We start from the raw sequence: 23679 nt of genomic DNA, 5'->3' as shown, positions 1-23679 counted from the left end.
TGTGGCAAAGTATGAAAAAATTTCACCGAAGGAAGAAATAAGTAGATATTAAGGAATTTAGGCGGAAATGAGGAATATATCTACCTGTCATTAGATGGAATGTTGCCACGGTAACGGCCTTAAACCAAAAATTGACAGCCAAAAAATAAGCCTTATTTTAACAATATCCATACTGGGAAATCTCTACGGGGAAACTTTCAGAGAAATTAACTAAATTTCCTTTTCTAACTCGCCCTCTATAGGAAGGGTGTTCGTAAATACTCTAGGGAGCCACCTTAAGCAGTACTTGATTGATGTTGTATTGATAGGCCTTTAAAAAGAAGATGTATGGATCGCGCTATGCTTGGATAATATTTGGCGGGGTTAGGCCAGGTCAAATTTTTCCCGGAGATTCCAAGCTTAATGGTTCTGTAGAGTGTACAAGTAACGAACTGAAAGAAGCATCCGACCGCTACATATCAACGTTTAAGCTAGACATCCGTCAGGATAATCAAAAGACACTGTCTGGAATGGTAAGTTATTAATATTTATAAAATAACTGAAATACTACGCACGCTCTGATTGGTCAATGTTGTTGCTAAACCTATGTTCTAAAGTTCGTAAAATGGCCTTTTCCAACCTTTTCCATGTTCACGACAGAGGAACAGCGGACAACGGGCGGGTTGGCTTCTGACGTCATTTCGGGAATGACAGTGTTTTGCTTCTGAGAAGAATACCTGCGAAGATGCGATAGTGTGTGTCAAAATTGTTGCAGAATGCAAGGAGGATGTGTTGCTAGAGGCTGTAGCAATGCAGGAAGCTTAGGACAGAGTATTCTTCCCTGGAGGGTAGTCCCAGATAAGTTGGGTGGGGGTGTGCGGTTCACTTCCCAAAACCCGTACCCTATTTACGACCAAAACCTGCGTTTTTTCGCTACCCTATTGCCGCTTTTCATGTGACGTCATCATTTTCCAAAATAAGAAATTACCAATCCTTCTGAAGTTTTAGTTTCATCAGATGTAAGACCCTCTAATAACTTGATGTTTTGCGGCGTTTAAGCTCCACAGGGTTCCTCATTTTGAAATAAGGCACGTTTGAATTTCCAAGTTTATGCGTTGCGTGACATTAAAATGGCGGCCCGATAAGGCTTTCGAGTAGTCAAAAAGATGAGTTATTGCTCAAGTTTTTGCTAACTAAACAGTTTTTGCTCTATAAAAGAGTTAATTTCAATGTTTCGGAGATCTAGAGTAATAACTTTTCGTTTCAATGGCAAAACTCGATGATAGATGTTTCTGTTACTTTACGGTCGCAATGTTTGTGTCCCTCCGAGTGGCACAAACATGGCGACTTCAAATTCATACAAAGCTCCATAAATTTGAGTGCAACACTTCTCCGAATAACGGGAGAATGAAAAACTGCACAGACCTAAATCTTGGCAAGGTTATTTATATATCAATCATCTTTCATATCCCAGCTTCTTGACTTAATTTATTTAATAGTTATGATTTTTATTTTTGATGGGGGGACACTGCAAACCGTTGCGGCTGGCACAGTTACCCTAAACATGAGTTATGAGGGGCGTAGCCGGCCATTGTTTCCATTTAAACCCAAGTTGTACAGCGTAAGTCGTATATCAAATTTTGCACACGTCAAAAACAACAACAACAACAACAGTCAACTAAATTTTCGTGCGCAAAAAACTATTTCAAAGTTCTGCTTTGTTAATAACCTTTCAGCACTTTTTCTTGTGTATAAAATTGAAAGCATTACTTAGTTTTTCAACCAACAACCGAGCCGAATGTTATTTTCACTTGTGAAAATATCATGTTCTCGCGCGAAAGCTCACCTGGTATTTCATGGTGGTTGGAAAAGAAAATGGTTTCTTGACCTTTCTTGATTTCCAGCCCCAACAGAAGAAGAAATGTTGGCAGTCTACAAAGCGGCTGTCACTACTAGGACAAAAAGAACTTCAAAACTCGCCTAAAAGTATTTCTTGTTTTAGACGCAAGGTTATCAGTGAAAAACTGACAGAAAACTATTTATTTACAATATGCATGCAGCCAACAACAACTTCGACAAAGCAACTTAAGTGTTATTGTTTTTAGAGATAAGCCAAATTAAAACAAGAAAATTCATAAAATGTCTCACCGCGGCATGGTTTCAAATCAGGGAAACGTTACAACTCGTATTGAAGATATCTCGCCGAAGCAACTTTAAAACAAATTTTATAGAAAACGCGACGACAGTTTCTACAACAAAGAATCGCTTACCGCAATTTGGTAATTCATTTCTGTATGAATCTTCCTGGCAGAAACTTCCAGCACAAGTTGTTAAGAGTCCCTGTCCTTAAATATGATAATAACTCGGCGAGGGTCGAAAATTCGATTTCGCTCGTATTTTTATGGTAGATAGGCTAGGGCATGACAAAAGCTACTGGTAGCTTTTTTGGCAAAATAACCTTTTACTTCAAAGAAAAATGTAAATTACCAAATTCCGTTAAAATCTTCATTTGACGTGCCATTTTATAAAACATGTTCGAGAGTGTCGTATGCAAAACCACATTAATCTTTCGTCTTTAAAACACTCAAATAGTTTTGTGCAATGCTTAAATGTGTACTGGGTCGATTTAGGGGAATGTTGCGTTGTCTTTCTGGGTGCAAAATAATTGAATTTCGAAGACATGTATTTCATTTACTTAAAAGTACTTCGTAAATATAATTAATTTTCACCATGTGCGAAACGTTCAAATGAATCAAGCTTCTGGTGGTTGAATCGTGGAAGGATGGTCTACAGATTTCTGTAAAAATTTCTTCGGGCAAATGATTGTGAGCGACGCAAGAGCTTTTCAAAATACGTTAAAAATGCAAATATTTGACCTACCGTCGTCAAATTTCAATTTACGGGTTAGACATATATTTTAGTATGCGACACATTTCTTGACCTACATTAAGCTGAAATAGACACAGACCTAATAATTTCGAAATGCTCTAACCTTGTTTGCTAAAAAAAAGGCAGGTCCAAAAGCCGATTTAACGTGTTTCTCTCACCATTCGTCGCAGTTGTTTTCTGATGTGAAGTATATATGAAATAATTCATACTTGAACTGCGGTTTTAGATGAAAGTGAAGAATGATCATCGCAGTAAATTTTCCAATTTAAGCAATTGGAAAGAAGAAGCCTGAAAAAAATCAGGGCTTCAACGAGATTCGAACCCGTGACCTCCGCGATACCAGTGCGATGCTCTACCAACTGAACTATGAAGCCACACATTGGGAGCGAGGTCAATTAATTGAGTTCATATCTTCCCGTAAGGAGTGAAATGATGTGAAGTATATATGAAATAATTCATACTTGAACTGCAGTTGTAGATGAAAGTGAAGAATGATTATCGCAGTAAATTTTCCAATTTAAGCAATTGGAAAGAAGAAGTTGGTAGAGCATCGCACCGGTATCGCGGAGGTCACGGGTTCGAATCCCGTTGAAGCCCTGATTTTTTTTTTTTTCAGGCTTCGTCTTTCCAATTGCTTAAATTGTAAAATTTACTGCGATGATCATTCTTCCCTTTTTGCAGTTGTTTTCTGTTCGGCAGGCATATTTTGCAGGTTGCAGGTTGTAGGTTACAGGTTGCAGGTTGAAATTTAATTATAACTGGAAAACCGCTGGCACTTAAAGAAACGTACAGGTGGTAGACCTACCGTGACTGTTACATGACGCTGTTTACAATCACTCAGAAAGGTGGCTTCCGCCTAAGTGCCAAACCGGCCGAAGCGATGGGAGGAGAGTATATTCCCCTGATTTTGAGCCTGCAATGAATCATTGTTTTTGAAGAAACATCTGAAATATCATCTGAAATATCTGCTGAATTTGGTTTCTTCGCTTTGAGTACCAAAATGAAAGCATACTGAGCTTGTGCTATTATATTCCGTCGGTTAAAATCTTATATTGTTTTATTTCTTTATTTATTTGCTTCATTTGTGATGGCAATCTTCTGTTGTTGAGGGAAGACCCGAGCCAAATCTGGAATCGATGGAAACATCTGTGGAGCGGCCATCCAAATGGCTTTGAAGAGATTTCACTGGTCTCGGCATGTCGATCGATAAATACTTACATGTATAGCGGATCGATCGTGTTTTCACTATGTGAAAGAGACGAGCTACCTCACGTAAGAACCCCTGACGAGTATATAGGTTATTAATTCTTTTTCGTGCCAGCGGTTTTCCAGTTATAATTAAATTTCAACCCGCAAACTGTAACCTGCAACCTGCAAAATATACCTGCCGTTTTCTGTTTAAACTACGTTCGATGTACATCGCCAACTGTCAACGTATTTAATGCTCGAATACCATGGATCTGTGATCATCTTTCGGCGCATATGATTACCACTACATCCAAGTCAAAAACGGCTAAGTCAGACAGTTGCTTGCTTAGCACTGCACCAAAATATTACTTTTGATCGATTGCTGACCATTGCATGCTGCTATGAAGCGTGTCGGCGCACAATCTTTGCAGCCGTTCGATATCTTATTGTCACGCAATGCTGTCACTAGGGTACTGATTCTTACATAACACGTAATCTCCTGTCATATTTTTTTCGCTTAGCAACCTAAAAGATCTCTCCCGCTGTAGACATTTTGCCGCTGAACACCCTAAGAGGTACTAAAACCGCGTTTTTAAACCCTACGACGAGCATCCCCGTCATTTTTATATGGGAGCTAACCCCCCACCCCCGCGGGGGGTCTAGCAGCAGGTGCAAGGAGATATTTCCGCCCATGGTAAAGGCAAATGACCGTTACTAAAAGGTGAAAGAGGGTTGGGAAAGAAGGAGTCAGAAGTAATCTTACGCAAAATTGGTTCGTTCGCACAAGTTGGGTCAGGTACCATACGCGTCATCCAGCGCGCGCGCGCGCTCTCCCCTCTCTCCAACACATGTTTTCTGACATGGCAAGTCTTTAAAAAATCCTTTCTCAGCTCCCAATTGTTATCACGAAATCTCTTTAAAACGCTTCAGGTGTTAAGTTTGTTTCCGTGCGGAGATCGGGCGTCATCGGACACTACGAAAAACTGCAAACCAGAGGAGGGTTTTGTGAAGATTTGTCGTGTCAAAAAAGCATGTGTGGGAGAGGGAGGGGAGTGCAAGCGCGCTGGATGACGCGTTTGGTATTAGGTAGCCTGCAGAACAGGCGTCATTTTTTTGCGTATTTTAGGCGAACAGAGGCGAAAGCGAGGCGAGCGCGAAGCGCGAGTCACGCCCGAGGGGATGAGAGAGGAGGAGAAGAGGGGAAGAGGGGTAGAGGGGAAGAGAGGAAGAGCGCTTTTCCCCTCGCGCGCGCCTCGCTTTAGCCCCTTCCCCTAAAATACACACAAAAAAATACGCCTGTTCTGCAGGCTAGGGAGTAGGGTACGATCATGCTGAGAAAAGCGACTTCAGAAAAAAAAAATTTACAAAAGAGGCTAAAATTCTCTGACTGTGGTAAAAGTATTCGAAAACAAACCCGGCCAAGTTGTAAAAACATCTTACGACTTCGTTTTGTGTTGGTTTGGTTTCGTGGACACAGTGAAATTTTATTTTTACCGGCCATCTCTATTAAGCGGCCGCGGTCACCTTCTGGTCGTCCCGATGTGGGTTTTTTTTTTATTGTCTTTACCCCTATTAAACGGCCGCGGCCACCCAAAATTTCAAAACTTTAGTTTGGAAAGGGCGGTTGCAGATAACAGTCCAAAATTGAAGGTGACGAGTGATAATTCAAACACATGTTTCTTGATATCATGATTGTCTTGACGTGACTCCATGTTCACTAAGAAATTAACCCGATGGTGAAAAATATTCAAGGTACACTAATCTTTATTTAGCGGCCAACTTATATTAAGCGGGCACCTCCTCTTTCCCCGAGGGTGGCCGCTTTACAGGGGTTCCACTGTATTATATGTGAACCAAAAAAATTGCACTATTTATTCTTTTCATTCCTTTATTTAATCTCTTTCTACTCAACAAGATTGTGTGCTCGCTCCCCATGGCTCAAAGCCTTAGGATAGAAACTTGTCCTACCCCTGCCCCCCAAAATGGGATGACAGCATTACGTGGCGAACAAATAAGGAAACCGCTGAAAGGATTCAAGGATTCAAGCAGCAATCGATTAACAGCTGTATCGGAGGGTGTAATTTGCAGGTTGCAGGTCCAATAATAATAGTAATAACAATAATAATGATAATAATAATGATAATAATAATGATAATAATAATAATAATAACAATAATAATAATAATTGCAGGAGTCACAGCAAACTTGAGGGAGTATAAACACTTAAACACTTCTGCACTTATGAATGTACATACGGGCTATGAATGTCCTTCACCCAAAGATAGTTCCACAGATAGTTCCGAAATAGTGCTGAGCTTATGGTTAAGCAAGCAGAGTTATCTTGTCCCATTTGATTGGTTCATGGACAATACACAATAAATTTGATTGGTCCGCATAAAGGCTTGCATATACACTGAACCGCGAAAATAAGATAAGACTTAACCATAAACGTGAACTTTAGTATCAAGGTTTATTACATTCTAGACATTCTAATTACTTTTAAAACAAATTCTGCACTACTTTGATTACCTTAGAACTTAGACTTCTTACAAGCTTAACCTTGCAATTTTCGGCGACTGAAAATTCAAGTTCACGATAATAATTGTTGCTGTTGTAGCCCTAATGATCTCAAAAATAATTAGCATAAAGTTAATTAAATTACCCGGATACTCGTGTAAATTAAGATTACTTTACTGATGAACGTCACAGCACCAATATGAACACCAGTGGAGAGTTGATCATTAACTACTACAAGACAGTCTTGCCAATAAAACACTTCTGGGAATTTTAAATTTTAACATCCGGTATTTATTTATTTATATATTTATTTATTTATTTATTTGTTTATTTATTTACACTCATTATTATTATCTTTATTCGACCTTCAACCTGCGACCTGCGACCTGCGACCTGCAACTTGCAACCTGCAAATTACACCCTCCGCAGCTGTATCAAACGTATTTGTATTTTAGTGTAGTGCAAAGTAAGTAACTATCTACGAATGACTCAGCCGTTTTTGACTTAGATGTAGTGGAGATCAAATGCGCCGAAAGATGATCACAGATTCACGGTGTGCGACCATCAAATACGTTTACAATTGGAGATGTACATCGGACGTAGTTTAAACAGAAAACAACTTTACTGCTGGCTGACAAAATCACTTACATCAAACATAGTCCTTTCCTCCACAAGCGTTGTACATCTCTTGATCACTCAACTCCATATTCCCCCATATGTTTCCCGTTTCTTTCACGATCTTAACGATCAAACAAATCACCAAAGATAAAAATAATGCTTTAACTGCCTTAATTCATTTGAAGTAAAGATTCTATTGTCTTTACACGTGAAGAGTCCCTGAACATAACGGCACGATAAGAGCATGTTTCGTTCAGAAGATGAGGGATGTGGAGTTGAGTGATCAAGAGATGTACAACGCTTTTGGAGGAAAGGACTGTTTGATGTAAGTGACTTTGTTTGCGTCGAAAACTGCTTTTAATTCGAGCGGCTGTTTTATTTGAAGCGATTAGTCTGTAGTGTCTGTAAATGAGGTTAGACCTTTACTTCAAGCAAAAAGATACGAATCCTTCCCAGTCTCACCAAAACACTTTAAGGGATGGTAGGTACAGCCCATTCATTAATACATCAAAGCGTGCGTTATTCTGAATAACAATAGGGACAACAAAGCACACGGCGATTTGATTAAGCGCTGCGTAAAATGTTCAGATAACATTTACAGGCCTAAAACAATTCAATAAGTAAAAAATCGATTCCTTGCCTCTTAAACTCCTACGAATCAACTAAAAACAAGAATAAAAACAATACGAATCCTTCCCAGTCTCACCGAAACACTTCAAGAGATGGTAGGTACAGCCCATTCATTAATGTATCAAAGCGCGTGGTGTTCTGAATAAGCATAGGGACAACAAAGCACATGGTAATTTGATTAAGCGCTGAGCGCCGAAGGTTATAAATACTTCAGTATTTTTACTCCAAGTATGACAATTGAAATTGACGATAAAGAGTGACAAAGAGCTCGATGCTTTAATTTCACAAGCGCTTTTGGAAAATGAGAGAGATCCCTCTCTTCCCAACAACTCTTTAGTTGATGGTACACCACCGCCAATGGTGGATTCCGCAATGGTAATTACAATTGTGGAGAGAAGAAGAAGAAATAACGAGAATGGAATCAAAAGGAAGATAGAGAGAATGTTGAAAGAAGAGAGAATGCATAAAATAATTACAGAACTTAGCAAGGAAATGGATGCGAGGAAGAGACAATGGCTCGATTTAGCTCGCAGGAACGAACAATGCAGACGAGAAGACACGGTGGTGGAGTTGACGGGAGACTATCAACGTGCTATTGAACAAACTGAGGACATGATAATGGAACTTGACAATTTTTATTTGGAAGTTCTTTTGATTGATGTTTTTCCAAAGAGTAAGATTCAGTCTAACATAAATTTAGCTTGAATTCGAAAAATTGTGAAATTCTTAATTCTGAAATTAAGTGAAGACGATAGGAACCAGTCGTTTTTACTCGATCAACACTGCAACGAGGTTATTGACGTCATATCTTGTAACGTTAACACAAACGTTTTGATATTAAAGTTCGTTACATTTGACATTGTGCGATGTTTGGTTTAACGCCCTCCTTAAGAGAGGGAGACTGGGGAAGCCCAACTCTAAGTACTTTAATTCATTCTGATTTCTTTCCTCTGGTTGGATACCGATGAGGGCATTGCCCCATGTTACTTTGGGACAGCCTCCCTATAGTCAGACATCGAGCCCACGTCACTCAGTCTTCAAGATGGTGGCAGACTGGGTGGACTTATGTTGTTTTTGGGCAAGACACTGTAAGTATCTGTTTATTGATTTATTCTTGATTTGCCTTAAAAGAGGGAGACTGGGGAAGCCCAACTGTAAGTACTTTAATTCATTCTGATTTCTTTCCTCTGGTTGGATACCGATGAGGTGGTTGCCCCATGATGCTATGGGACAGCCTCCATATAGTCAGACTTCGAACCCAAGTCTGTCAGTCTTCAAGATGGTGGCAGACTGGGTGGACGTATCTTGTGTGTGAGCAGGACACTGGAAGTATTGTTTATCGATTTTTTAACGATTGTGTCACCATGGAAATCCGTGAGACCGATAACAGTCCTCCGTCGAGGCTATTGGGCTGTTTCCCATCATGGCCGACTTTTCATCTCGTGAGCGCCCCCATCTTGAATTTTCAATTAGGCTCCTGATTGGCTGAAATTTGTGGCGGCCATCTTGGATTTGGAGAATAATAGAATACATTGTTCTCTAAACAATAGCCTATTGTCTTTCTCGGCTCCTGATTGGTTACGGCCCATATAAGCGTGCATTACTACTTACTTTAAAGTGAATGAAATACATGTCTTCGAAATTGAATTATTTTGCACCCAGAAAGACACCGCAACATTCCCCTACATCAACTAAGTACGCATTTAAGCATTGCACAAAACTATTTGAGTGTTTTAAAGACGAAAGATTAATGTGGTTTTGCATGCGACGTTCTCTAACTTATATAATAAAATGGTGCTTCAAATGACGATTTTAACGGAATTTGGTAATTTGCATTTTTCTTTGAAAAAAAAGGATATTTTGCCAAAAAAACTACTCAGTAGCTTTTGTCATGCCCTAGGCTCTCTACCGTAAAAATATCAGCGAAATCGAATTTTCGACCCTTGCAGCGAAATTATGAATTTGTCTGATTTTTACAGGCAGGCTCTCTTAATACTAAACTGCACTAATTCTCTTGATAGATCGACGAATTAACCACTTTTTCCATTGTGCTTAATGTTTTTTTAATTTCTCTAATCACACGAAACACGTTTGATTTTTCCTGTTGATCACCTGATGAATCATGAAATTTTTCTTGCACGGCTGCGCATTTTACGTGGTAATTTACTTGGGAAGTCTTGCAGTCTTCTGACTTAATAAAGTCTGTGGCTAGTGATTGATATAAAATCTACCACTAGCCACCTCCACCGCAGGGATCTAGGAAGTAATTGTTAATTATTCACGCTAAAACGTTAATGAAGTAACGTTTGGATGGGATGCTAGTCCATCGCAGGGTTACCCCCAGCATTAAATTCACCGGTACTCATTTGTATACCTGGGTTGAGGAAGGCACTGTGAGAGTAAAATGTCTTGCCCAGGAACACAAAGCAATGTCCCCGGCCAGGACTCGAACCCGAAACGCTCGATCCGGAGTCGAGCGCACTAACCGACGGCTTTACAGTCATGATCGGACGTAGCTTTGCCAGTCCTTTATAAAATCTAATCCAACTTCGAAGTAATACTTACATTATCAGTTTGTTTTCTGAAATCCTAAAAGCTATCTTAAATCGTCAGTCTGTAATCAAAACACGGCTGAAAGCACATTTTTCATTATGTCTTTGAGGCCATCGAAGGAAAGAAAAATTATCCAGCAAGGTTTTTATGTCTCCCTACCCAGTAAATTTCTTATTTGGTGCCTCTAAACATTGTTTAAAGTTTCTTCTTTCCATTTTAAGTCAAAAAGAGGTAATTTTCTGAGTTATGAACGAAACTAAAACTTTGAAAGTTTGTAAATTCGTGCAAGTGACGAACGGACGGACGGACAGTCGCACGTACGGACAATCACGTGACAACCATAATTTCCAGTTCGATGGGTTACCAAGTATAGAGGTGCTATTTAGTTACGTTTTACAGGTTGTTGCTGTCCATTTTTGCTCCTGGGTTGCGAGGGACACTGTACATGTCGGTAAAGAATATTATCCTACTACACAATGAACCTTGGGAGTGTTCGAACCCAGTCCGCTGTTTTCAGGGTCCAGTTAGAGTCATACCGGCGTTTAGCCTCCCTACTACAGAAATTACCAACCCTCATTGATCCCACCACTTTTCCAGCAGTATAATTTGGTGCTGGTCGAGTACAGAGTACAGAGCTACAGAGGAGTGCATGCTTGGAAGTCATTGCCGGCGGCCGTAGATTTCAGGAGCTATAACCGAGAAAAATTTAGTTTGAACATTCTTAGTTTCTTTGTTATTTTGGTTGTTTTTGTAAATTTGTATATTTTAAATTTTTAGCCATTCTTTTAAATCTTTTACCCTTTTATTCATCTAAATCAGTGTATTTTAAATATTTTAGCTGTTAAGGACACTAGCCAGACCAATCATGATTAGTTAATAATTGTCTCTTTATCTTAGTTACGAACGTAGTTACAATGTTTACTTCTTTTTTATTGGTTTTGTAATCGGACCTTTAAGCGTCACCACGCGCATATAAAAGCCTTTAAAGTAGTTTTTCGTTCTGTTTCGCGTGGCCTTGTCAACCTTGAACTCTTGATGTTTTTTGATTTCCTAACCCTTGGCTCAAGCGGGACCGATATGCGAATACCTTTGTCATTTTGATTAAGTTACGTTTTTACAGCTATGGGCGAATTTGTACAATGTTAATTGATTCATAGTCGTCTATACTAGAAAATGTTCTTAACTTTACTAGAGTGAACGCCCACCTTTTAGGCTCGAAAGCATTGAGCTGTTAGTCAGGTCCTTTTGTTGTGTATTTCTGTGATCGGATCTTATTTAGTATCTTAGCGTAGTGTTTACGCTGGCTATTTTTTGACGTATTGTTATTCAATTTCGTTATGTTATCGATTCTTAATCGTTAGTTTGTCTCGTATAAGTTTTGACTATTTGTTACGCAACTTTTCCGCTAAATTGATAGAAATTCGTTACATATTGTTATTTCAGTTTACGATCGTTTATTTTGATGCAATAAATCGCCGATAACCGTCAACTTTGGTTTTCCGTGGTTTACTTGTCTAACTTTGAAGACGACCTGTAAAGTAGTCCCACCCACTAGTTTGTCGCGACACGTCTAGAGTTCGTTTTGTTTCGTCTCGTTTTGGAATTTGCCAGTCGTTGCAGACGCTACATTAGCCTTTTATTGATTTTTTAATCCATTTGTAAAGAGTAGTTAACGAGGGCCACCCTAATTAACTTTTTGTTTTTATCCTCTTAAATATTGTTATTAAATGTCGGGCAAATGAACCTGCCACCAAACCACTTGTTATCATGAACGCGGAAAAAACTAAATCTCCCCAAGGACGCAAACCCCTTGTCGAGCAGTTTCGTACACCAGCAGGCCGAATGGACATTGTCACATTTTCATTGTGTTTACTGTACGACCGTTGGACCTAACCAACCAGTTTTCGTTTTCACTGATTTTCCAGACTGCAGAAAGCTTCTGGAGTGAGATGGTCAAATCAAATAGCGACCCAAGACTCAGAAAGTACTCTTCATACGCCTTTGATGTGGCATGGGTGATTGCACTGGCACTGAATGCTACCATGGCCGATGGATTGACGTATGAGAGACTTAACAATCGAACATACGAGGAGGTTCGCCTGATCAAAGAGTGGATAAGGAACACAAACTTTGAAGGAATCACGGTAGGCATGCAAGAGAAAAAAAAGAGATAAAGCAAAGTTTCACCTTTTGCTGGGTCGATACGTCGATATCAACTCTTAATATTTTGAACAGAAGTTCTCTCCAATACACGCGGCAAGCTTCGCGCGCCACCAACAACAGGGGGGATACGGAATATTTATAGGTAAAAAATTTAACGGGATCCAGGATATTATGGGGAAAATTAATGGGATACGGGGTATTTGGATCAGATAAAATGGGATATTGAATAGAAAATCGTTGATTTTTGTCATTCGAATAACAGCGGGTAGCAGTCTGGGATCAGACCCCCTAATGGGTCCTCGCTTTTGCAATTAATGTTTAAGTCCTAACTCATATTTTATCTGAAAACACACAAATAGGATCGTAATTATCTTCTGAAAAAAACGCAATATGCCCTGCAAAAAAACTCGGCGATGAAAAGATTTAGACTGAGAGACGAGTAAACCGAGTAAAAACCAATTTTCCAGTAAACATATAAATTAATTAGTGAAAGGCAGATATCATGTCTTTATATCTTTGTCTTAACAGGGCCCTGTTCGGTTTAACAAAAATAGAGAACGCGTAGGAACAACCATCATCAAACAAAATAGAAGAGGTAGGCGCGATAACTTTCTTACCAAACAACAAACAGACAGGCAAGCAAACTTTATTAATGGTTCACATCGTGATTAGGAATTGGGAAGTAGGCTGGCCCTCAGGTATCACTTGATAATCTAGCTGGGCCCGACTTAGAACGATGAATAGGCCTTATCAAGGTTAGAAGCCACCTAGACGGTTGCGCAAAACACTTGCAACTTTCAAAAACGCAAGCCATTACTCTTTAATGTTGCTTTTATATATAGACAGAATTTAAAGCTCGTTACGTTCCTACTTTGCATAGTTTTGGTCACACAATAAAACTAATAAACAGCCCTGCAGTAAGAATTCATTTTCCATTGGTCTTTACGTTTCAGGAAATGACACCAGAATTGGTCAACATCTCACCTTCTCTAACGAACTCCGCCTGTTTGAGTCTCAGCGACAAAGTATATGGCAAGGTAATAAATACTGCCATTCTTATACATGGTGAACAAATTGCAGCGGAAACTATAACTAAAACTTTCAGCCATAACGTACTAAAAACGAAAGTGCATTCCGCCAAAAATTCTCATTTGCTATTATTTTTCAGACAATAAACCGCCCAGGGATCACACAGTCGAAAATCTGGAATTCATGATGATCCCGTTACCTCTTATAATAATCATGTGGTTTATGGCAGCTGTCGGAATCCTCTGTTCTTTGGGTTTCCTGCATTTTAACATCAGCAATGGAAAGAGTAGGTAAGACATTTACCGCGGAGACATTCTGATATATGCACAATAAGAGAAACTGATTTGTTCAGAAGAGATTTCCAAATATTGAAAACCAGTGACATAAAACGCCTGCTCATGGAACATTTCGAAGAAAATACGTGGCAAAATCACTATCGATATTTTCTGCTAGAAGCTAGAGACAAAGTAAACTCTCAATTCATTGTTTGGCTATTGTCTGTCCAATACATCGGAAACCAGCTAATAGCAGAACAATTTCAGTCTTCGTCCACGAAAAAATCTGTTTTTTTTTTCCTCTTTGCAGAATCATTAAGATGTCATCACCAAATCTCAATAATATTATTATTCTGGGATGTGTGCTTTGTTACACCTCAGTCGTTTTGCTTGGTTTAGATGCGAGGATGCTTTCTTCAGATGAATACGGAAGCAGTTGCAATGTAAGATTTAACTTTTTGTCGTTTGTTTTAAAGAAGCTTCCAAATGACTATCGGCGTACTAAAGCCAAAAAGCACCTGGCCAATCATAGAAAACTCAACAATTTGTGTCTTAACACGTACCCGCCACTGCGTTTTGCTCAGCGAAACTTGCGTGTAAGGCGAAGAAAGGCCTGATTTTGCACACATATGAAATGCGGGACGGAGAACTCCTAAGCTATCTTACATAACGTTAACACATAATTTCGTCAACAGGCTCGAGCTGCAGTGCTTTCTATTGGATTTTCCTTATCATTTGGTGCTATGTTCAGCAAAACCTGGCGAGTGCACAAGATATTCACAGCTTCCACGACCAACACAAAACTGGTGAGATTGTGAACTATAGGGACACACTCACTTGGTAAAGGCTATATAGTTTAATTTCATTAACACACACGGCAACAACTTAAGCGGGCGAGGACACCAAAACATATGCATACGCATGTTCTTGCTTGATTTCTCACCGAAATCAGCCTTATAAGTAGTGTGTCGAGTTTATTAGCGTAGTTAATTAACATTCGGTGCGTGCGAATACCCTGCGTGGTGTGTACCCGATTGTACATATATATTTAAGTCGTCCGTAATTTATACTTGTGTCAGTTGCATCCGATCTTGGCTGCTATCAAGATGTCTTCGAGGAGTTCAATTAAAGTTATTTAACGTTACAAATAGCTTGGTCGCAGACAAACTGAACATGTCTGTTTACAGTTGGATTAAGCTGAAGCAGGATCATGTAGCGTACTATATAACAACTCTCTATATAGTTTCAATGAGCGACCTGAGCACACCGCGGTAGCATCTTAAACCTCTAGACAGGAGCACATGTTGTTCCTGTCAATAAGTCCTGTCTCATAAACAGTAAAGATCTGTTTGAAAAATTCCGATTTAAAATGTATGTTTGATCTCAAGTAAATGCTTCGTATCTGGAACCGTGAACGCCGGAGATCACTGTTTTCATCTAACCTTGACCAGGTGTTAAAGAGTGATGGTGTATGTTCAAAGCCAACCTTTCATTCAAGAGCATACGGTATCAAAATTTCGGCAGTAGAAGGTGTGGAAGTGTCCATGACATCTTGCCTTTTATGTTTATCTCAGGCCATCAAGGATCTTTACCTGCTTGGTATTGTGGCAGGTTTGCTAGCTGTTGATGTGGTGTTCTTGTCATACTGGATTGCCACTGATCCGCTCCAAGCCGATATACTGACATTTAAACATATGGTGAGACATTTACAATCCTCTTTACTTACTTTAATATCTGCAAGATCGCCTTTTGAATCATTGAATGTTCCAAATTAAAGAGACTCCATCAAAACAACTTCTCTTTTCTCGACACACGCGTTTTATGCTTCTCGTATTCACCACGGTGCACTAAATGTTACACATATTGTACGTCTTAAACGTAATATATATTCGTCTTAAACAAATACGAGCGGAACCATTCTAGTTTCTATGAGGGCTAGAATATCTTACGTTTTCAAATATTTTCGCTTGCGCACGATTGGTTTAAACACGTCACATGACTTAATAGCTAAAACTGTGGAATATCCGAGAAAAATTCAACAAATTTTTAAACCGCGCGTGTTGCGAAAAAAATATTTGAAGGATAATACATACAATAGCCTCCATTTGGCACAGAAATATGCTCGGATATTTGTCCTTGGACATTATCTCTTCCTGAAAGCTCACAGTTTTCCTCGAGTGCTATCTACGCTCTCGGAAAACTGTTTGCCTCTCGGAACAGATACTGTCCGCGGACAAATATCCGAGCATATTTCCGCGCTAAAGGGAGATTATTGTTTATCTAAGTCAATGTCATAAAGGAAGAGAACGCATTAAAAACGTTTCCGATAGTTTTAGATAGCGCTTGTTACGACACTCAAAATATCTTTAAAGCCGCTCTATGCAAAATAGCTATAATCTTGGATTATCTATCTGCAGATCCGAAAGAGCGAGGACATTATTATCATCCCTGTGTTATACCAGTGCACGTGTCAATACAAAACGTACTTCCTAGCCGTTTTATTCGCCTACAAAGGCATCCTTCTGCTATTTGGTCTGTTCTTGGCTTGGGGGACACGTAATGTTAGCATTCCTGCTCTAAATGACTCCAGGTACATCGGGATGTCGGTTTATAATGTGGCCGTGTTGTCCATCATTGGTGCTATTGTGGCTTTTGCTATGGATGGCTCCGTGAATTATGAAGCTCTATATGCCATTACGTCATTGTGTCTGATCGTGTGCACCAGCGTTACTCTCTTACTCGTGTTTGTGCCAAAGGTAAGAATTTAGTTCAGTTCTGGCCCTCCCTCTTTCACGCAACGCTGAAGCATATTTTTGCAGACAGAGAGAGGGAGATCCAAAACTGGACTAGCAAGGATTAAATCTGAAAGCTAGCCACAAAATAAGAACAACACCTCGGGTAAATAAAATGTTCCATCTTTCGGTACAACAGAAGAATCGCTGCTTATTTCTTTGTGATTGTTTGTGAAAAGTGCACGATTAAAAGATGAAAGATTACTTAGTTAACAAAATATAAAACTTCATTCGATGTTCTGGTTTTTTTTTTGGTTTTTTTTTTTTACTTTTAGATTTACCAGTTTAACAAGAGGGACGAGGCAGTGAATGCCTGTGTTAACCTCGACCTAATAGAGAGGCAGATTTCATCCTGTAAAGCAACACAAACTGATTGGGATGTCCCAGAAAGTGCAGGTAAAAAAACAAAACTCTTACCAGCAATGAGATTTTTCCTTAATTTACTCTCTTCTGAGCGTAGGCTCACCGCAAACCCCCATGATACAATTCTTGCCCCAAAATATCGACTACTTTTAGCAATGAGCGAGGATGCGTGGAAATTGATGGTGGTATAAATGAAGGTTGGTGGAGTTAAAGATATCTGAGAGGCTTCCAAAATTTCTAATCGAAATATTTTTGTTTCTTCGCTAGGAGCCGAGCCTATGACTTTCCAGGCAACAGTGCATTGTTCTACCACCGAGTTACAGCATATTCACGGAGAGGAGGCCTTTGAACAATAAAATAAAAATAGCGATAGCGTAGGGGTAGTGAACGTAACGTCTTATTGTATAAAAAAGATCTGACTGTAAGCTTAACCGGCCATTCTATTTTACATCTGCCAACCCAACTTGGCATCCTCACCCTCCCCTTTAGGGATTCCTGGAAACCCCTTTCGTAGAAAGAATAGCAAAAATTTCATTTTCGCATGGAAAACCAGACCATTGCCTTGGAAACCCCTCGAGAACGCCAAAGGACTAAGAAGAACCCCCCCCTCCCTAATCAGTTTCTAAATTAAACAATACCCCCGCGGACTTGCAATAATACATTGCACCACATTTTGTCATTAGGGATTTCCAGAGAGCGGTGCAGATATAAACTGGAATGACCATAGCTTGAAGTGACTAGAGCCATATTGTTACTCCATCTGGATGCTAGTACCACATTGGCCGGGGTAAACCCGCAGTATGTCTGTCGAATATAACCATGAAAACTTGTCGGTACCCATTTCCCATTTATGCTTTTTGAGATTTTGAGGCGATTTTAGAGGTTAGAATGCCTTCTTTCCCTCTAACTTGTAGTAATTCATGAATTACTCTAGTTACCCAAGTTAGCAATTAGCCAATCAGAAGCCATGACTACTGTCCTGGTTTCCTGCGATATCCAGTCATTCAGTTGACCTAATATGAACGGGCATCTGGCCGTATTTGGTCTGTTGAATTCATGATCGAACTTCTATGGCACGCTTTGCTAGCACATCAGGTTCCTTTGGCCTCGCCCGTTGGAGTGATATTCTCCACTTTTGAAAAGATCCCACATGTTGCGAAAAAATATTTGAAGGATAATACTCACAAGAGCCTCTATATGACTTTAAATATATGCTCCGATATTTGTGCTTGTACATTATCTGTTCCCCAGAGCTCACAGTTTTCCTTGACTGAGCTTCGCTCTCGGAAAATGTTAGACTGTTAAGTTCACAGCCCTCTGTTTTCTCGTATTTTTATTCGATCGTTGATAGCGAGGCTGTGAACAGTCTATAGAAAACTGTTTGCTTCTCGAGACAGATAATGTCCACAGACGAATATCATCTGTGAATATTTTCGCGCCAAATGATCATGATGTTTTATAAATATCAGGGATGTTTCCTTTACCGTCTTTATCTACATTTCTAATTTAACTTTATACGCAAGTTAAATTGGTGATTCTTGATAAACTTGACTGATGAAGACTTCGAGATCAGTAGTCTCACAGACGGCTAGATTTAATTTACAGAATGGTCTTGCCGTTCTTGATGATTAAATTTTGAATAAAGGATTAGGTGTGGTTCATCTCTGGCCCGATACGTCAATTCTTATGAGAACATTTTTTGTTTTATCCGTTGATGTTTTAAGTTAAATTAACTGTAACTTACTTTTAACATGACATCATAACGTTCCATACCAAAATGTTAATTAAGTAAAAGTGAGTTTCTTTAGAGCGGTTTTCGTTTGAGCGTCGAAAAGTAATTGGTTTTGCGTCAGCTACGCTGTTCAATTGGCTGTAAAAACTCGCGCCACTTTTTCATCCAATCAGATGAAATCAAAACCAATCGTGACTCGTTCGCACGCGTTTTCCCGCGCTTTGCGTCAGCTACATGTAATTACTTCGGGCTTTGATTGGTTCACTGGATTGTCTGCGTATTTTGTGATTGGCCAGAGTGATTACTTCGGTTTTGATTGACGAAAACCGCTTCGATGAAATAATATTTTCATCAAAATATCTTCTCTAGTGGGCCAGTTTACTTTTATTAAGTTGAAATTAATGTAAGTAAATGGTTGTAAGACTGTCGCGAGGTTGAAGCATACATATATGAATACCGATTGTAAAGCTGTGATTGTTTAGAAGAAAGAAACTTAATTATAAGATAGGAGGTGTGAAAGAAGGGAAGCAGATAAAAAGAGTGGAAGGGGCATTAGAGAGGTTTTCAAATAAGTGTCCATACACAGAAAAAACTGAACACAAAGTAAACCTGTTATAGTAGAAGTCACCTTTAGTTGTCGTCTTAGTTCTGACTAGAAAATAGCCTCAGTTTTTTCTAAACCAGTCAGTAGTAACATTGTAAAGCTAGACCAAAGCCATAACGGATTACTGTCGACACTCAAGTGAAAACCACTCTGGCCCAGAACTAGCATGCAGGAGATGACTAAGGGCTGTAAAGTAAAAGAACGATATTAAATAAGTCGTAAAGTTCAACTGAGTTGTGTTTTGACAACTGGAAAGCCTCCACCGAGTGAGTGGAGATCCCTATCCTCCAAACGCCTTCGACAAACACAGTAACCCTGGCAAGCGCCTGAAACATGCATTATCGCTCAATTAACAGGCCATTACAATTTAAGGAGCGGGGTGCATGGAGCGGGGAGGGGGGGATGTTTTTTTTTTTTTGGTTAAGTGTGGTAATGGTGATCCATTCGGCAATTCATAAGAGCTGGAAAACAAAGTGAGAGCTCAGCAGGATGTTTTCTCTTGCTAAAAGAAAATACCAGGACATATATCCCAAGTTTATTTGCAAGATTGTTTTTCTGGTTCATCAACTACTTGCATGGTATTTGGGGGATCGCTTTGCTTTGCAGCGAAACGAGCCAGACGTTCTTAGCAACCAAAAAACAGACCTGGGATCCCGTGGAGATGTAGAACTTTTAGTCCTACATCTCCACGGGATATCCAGTGGCTTACAACATTCCAGTGTAATCATATCCCTGTCGGCGATCGTTTATGTTTCACAAAACGCGTCAAGTTTTGCACGAATGTGTCATAATCCTAAAGAGTGAAATTATATTTACGGTAACACAGTTCCATCGTGTCAGAAAGATACAAAACATTTTAGTAGTCGGCGATTCGGGAAATCGCGCGACTGACGTGAAGAATTTGGATTAAAAGAAAAAATAACGTTGAAACAATGTGTTTTCTAGGTTGGGGCGCAAACACCAGTTTAAAACTTAGACTTTTTGATACATTTCTTACTCTTGTAAAGCTACGGAGCACGTATAGATGAAACGTTTTCGCTAATCTCAGTTATCACTGTTATTCAGTAAGCGAAGTGACTATGCCCAACAGCCCACAATTGCCCGAGAGTCAGAAATGTTCTCAGATTTTCCACGGAAAGCCTGATTGAAACCTGTTTAGGGTATTCTCTGTATACATGTTTGTTGCTTAGCGATTCCAAAGATAATCTGAATTTTCTAGTATTCGAATTCGAAGATTATGTGCACCGACACTTTGAAAATCAGTTAATGTTATGGCAGTCAGGAAATTATCTCAAAAATTATGACAAAGCTCTCAAGAGCGATACAAATCTCGAGTACATAATGTAATTCTTTACGAGAAATGTCGAGCGATTCTGGAAACAGCACGACGGAAAAATCACTATCACGATTTTGTTACATATCCCGAAGCACTGAGCAACTGTATTGCATGGACTTCAGCCTGGGTGAACCAGAAAAGGATATGTAACATGTTCCTATAATGTCACGCACGACGGAAAAATAACCATGGCGATTTTGTTACATATCCCGAAGCACTCAGCAACTGCATTGCATGGACTTAAGCCTGAATGAACCAGAAAGGATATGTAACATGTTCCTATAATGTCACGCACGACGGAAAAATAACCATAGCGATTTTGTTACATATCCCGAAGCACTCAGCAACTGTATTGCATGGACTTCAGCCTGGGTAAACCAGAAAAGGATATGTAACATGTTCCTATAATGTCACGCACGACGGAAAAATAACCATGGCGATTTTGTTACATATCCCGAAGCACTCAGCAACTGTATTGCATGGACTTCAGCCTGGATGAACCAGAAAGGATATGTAACATGTTCCTATAATGTCACGCACGACGGAAAAATAACTATGGCGATTTTGTTACATATCCCGAAGCACTCAGCAACTGTATTGCATGGACTTCAGCCTGGGTGAACCAGAAAAGGATATGTAACATGTTCCTATAATGTCACGCACGACGGAAAAATAACCATGGCGATTTTGTTACATATCCCGAAGCACTGAGCAACTGTATTGCATGGACTTCAGCCTGGATGAACCAGAAAGGATATGTAACATGTTCCTATAATGTCACGCACGACGGAAAAATAACTATGGCGATTTTGTTACATATCCCGAAGCACTCAGCAACTGTATTGCATGGACTTCAGCCTGGGTGAACCAGAAAAGGATATGTAACATGTTCCTATAATGTCACGCACGACGGAAAAATAACCATGGCGATTTTGTTACATATCCCGAAGCACTCAGCAACTGCATTGCATGGACTTAAGCCTGAATGAACCAGAAAGGATATGTAACATGTTCCTATAATGTCACGCACGACGGAAAAATAACCATGGCGATTTTGTTACATATCCCGAAGCACTCAGCAACTGTATTGCATGGACTTCAGCCTGGGTGAACCAGAAAAGGATATGTAACATGTTCCTATAATGTCACGCACGACGGAAAAATAACCATGGCGATTTTGTTACATATCCCGAAGCACTCAGCAACTGTATTGCATGGACTTCAGCCTGGATGAACCAGAAAAGGATATGTAACATGTTCCTATAATGTCACGCACGACGGAAAAATAACCATGGCGATTTTGTTACATATCCCGAAGCACTCAGCAACTGTATTGCATGGACTTCAGCCTGGATGAACCAGAAAGGATATGTAACATGTTCCTATAATGTCACGCACGACGCAAAAATAACTATGACGATTTTGTTACATATCCCGAAGCACTCAGCAACTGTATTGCATGGACTTCAGCCTGGGTGAACCAGAAAAGGATAAGTAACAGGTTCTTATAATGTCACGTACGACGGAAAAATCACTATCACGATTTTGTTACATATCCCGAAGCACTCAGCAACTGTATTGCATGGACTTCAGCCTGGATGAACCAGAAAAGGATATGTAACATGTTCCTAGCTATAATGTCACGCACGACGAAAAAATCACTATCACGATTTTGTTACATATCCCGAAGCACTCAGCAACTGCATTGCATGGACTTCAGCCTGGATGAACCAGAAAAGGATATGTAACATGTTCGTATAATGTCACGCACGAGGGAAAAATGACGATTTTGTTGTTGTTTTTGTTTCCTATTGTGTCACGCATTACTGAAAAATTATATCGTGTTTGTAGAATATCCTGTAGCACTCGGTAACGTAGAAATACTGCGAGGACGTTTGCGTGGGCAAACCAGAGCGGATTTATAATATGTGGCTGCATGGTGATTTTATTATATATCTGGATTCGTCTTTCAGAAAACTGATGTGCACTGGACTTCAGTCTAGGGTCTAACCCACGAATGAAAATAGTGATTTAACATTTTAGTAGCTATCTAGTCCCCATACAATCTAAAAGTATGACAATGGGTGTAAGTTATGATATAAATGAAATATTAATCGGAAGACTTAACTTGGTGCGTTTGACTTGTTGAGTTTTGAAGCTGTTGTCTTGATTCGATGCTCTGGGAGGTTGGTCACGGGCAGCGCAAGCTGAAAACACTTTCTGGTTCTCTCCGTCGTTCTTGGGCGAATGAATTCATGTATAAATCAATCGTGGCTAGCGGTTTCGCTTGGTTTTCAACAACTGTTTTATGGTTTAAGCGAAAACCAATCCAAATGTATAGTCAGGGCAGCTCCTTTGTTTCCCTTCCCGTGAAAAGAAAACCCACGCGCCTTCTTTAACTCCTCGAGGCAAACTCGATTGGAAACTGGCTCAATTTCGCACAAATGCGTCAGAGAGACACCACATCTTCTAACTCAGAGGCACATCTCGTTTTGTGTCCGTTTTCAACGACCGATGACGGGTTCATTCGAAGTCGAAGTCTTTTTTATATATGACCGCGCAATATTCCCGCGTTATGAAAATTTATTATAAAATATCAATTGTGTGGCCAGATCATATCTGAAAATAACCAGGTTACTTTTGTACACAATTACTCTCACTGAAAGCAATTATCACTAACCACAGTAGAACCACTTCACCTTGGGCTGACACCTTGCCGTGGTGGTGAAGCTTGTGTGTCTCCATGACCCGGAGAGCTGTGCCGGCGGGGACTTTGTTCCCTGGCAGGTCTAACCATGCCGGATTGGTCGAAGGGTAGAGGCCAGACGAAGAACAGCCCCTGGTCCTCCAGGTTGGGGGTTGGGCGGCGGGCTGATAACCCGCTCCCAGAAAATGCTATTTATTACAGAAACCGAAGCTAGAACTACCACTGCACCTATCGGGAAGCAGGGGTAAAAGATGTTAACACCCGGTTGGAACAACGTGCGAAGCAGCGAATGACGCATAAACCG

At 39.9% G+C, this 23679-nt stretch overlaps 1 protein-coding gene across 1 annotated transcript; it reads left to right on the top strand.

Moving 5' to 3' along the window:
* Positions 1 to 434: 434 nt before the first annotated feature.
* LOC149098465 (gamma-aminobutyric acid type B receptor subunit 2-like) lies at positions 435 to 17351 on the top strand. The gene is made up of 10 exons (XM_089278599.1): positions 435 to 512; positions 12300 to 12518; positions 13066 to 13132; positions 13491 to 13574; positions 13706 to 13856; positions 14152 to 14284; positions 14537 to 14647; positions 15416 to 15538; positions 16259 to 16597; positions 16909 to 17351. Exons 1-10 carry the CDS (start codon positions 510 to 512, stop codon positions 17185 to 17187), a joined length of 1509 nt encoding a protein of 502 aa, XP_089134725.1. The 5' UTR covers positions 435 to 509; the 3' UTR covers positions 17188 to 17351.
* Positions 17352 to 23679: the final 6328 nt, after the last annotated feature.

Source organism: Orbicella faveolata, unplaced genomic scaffold, assembly GCF_042242905.1.
Source record: "Orbicella faveolata isolate gen_17 unplaced genomic scaffold, um_ofav_v1 contig_46, whole genome shotgun sequence".
NCBI lineage: Eukaryota > Metazoa > Cnidaria > Anthozoa > Scleractinia > Merulinidae > Orbicella > Orbicella faveolata.
Note: the sequence above shows the minus strand (reverse complement) of the source record. Positions and strands in the feature narration are given on the sequence as shown.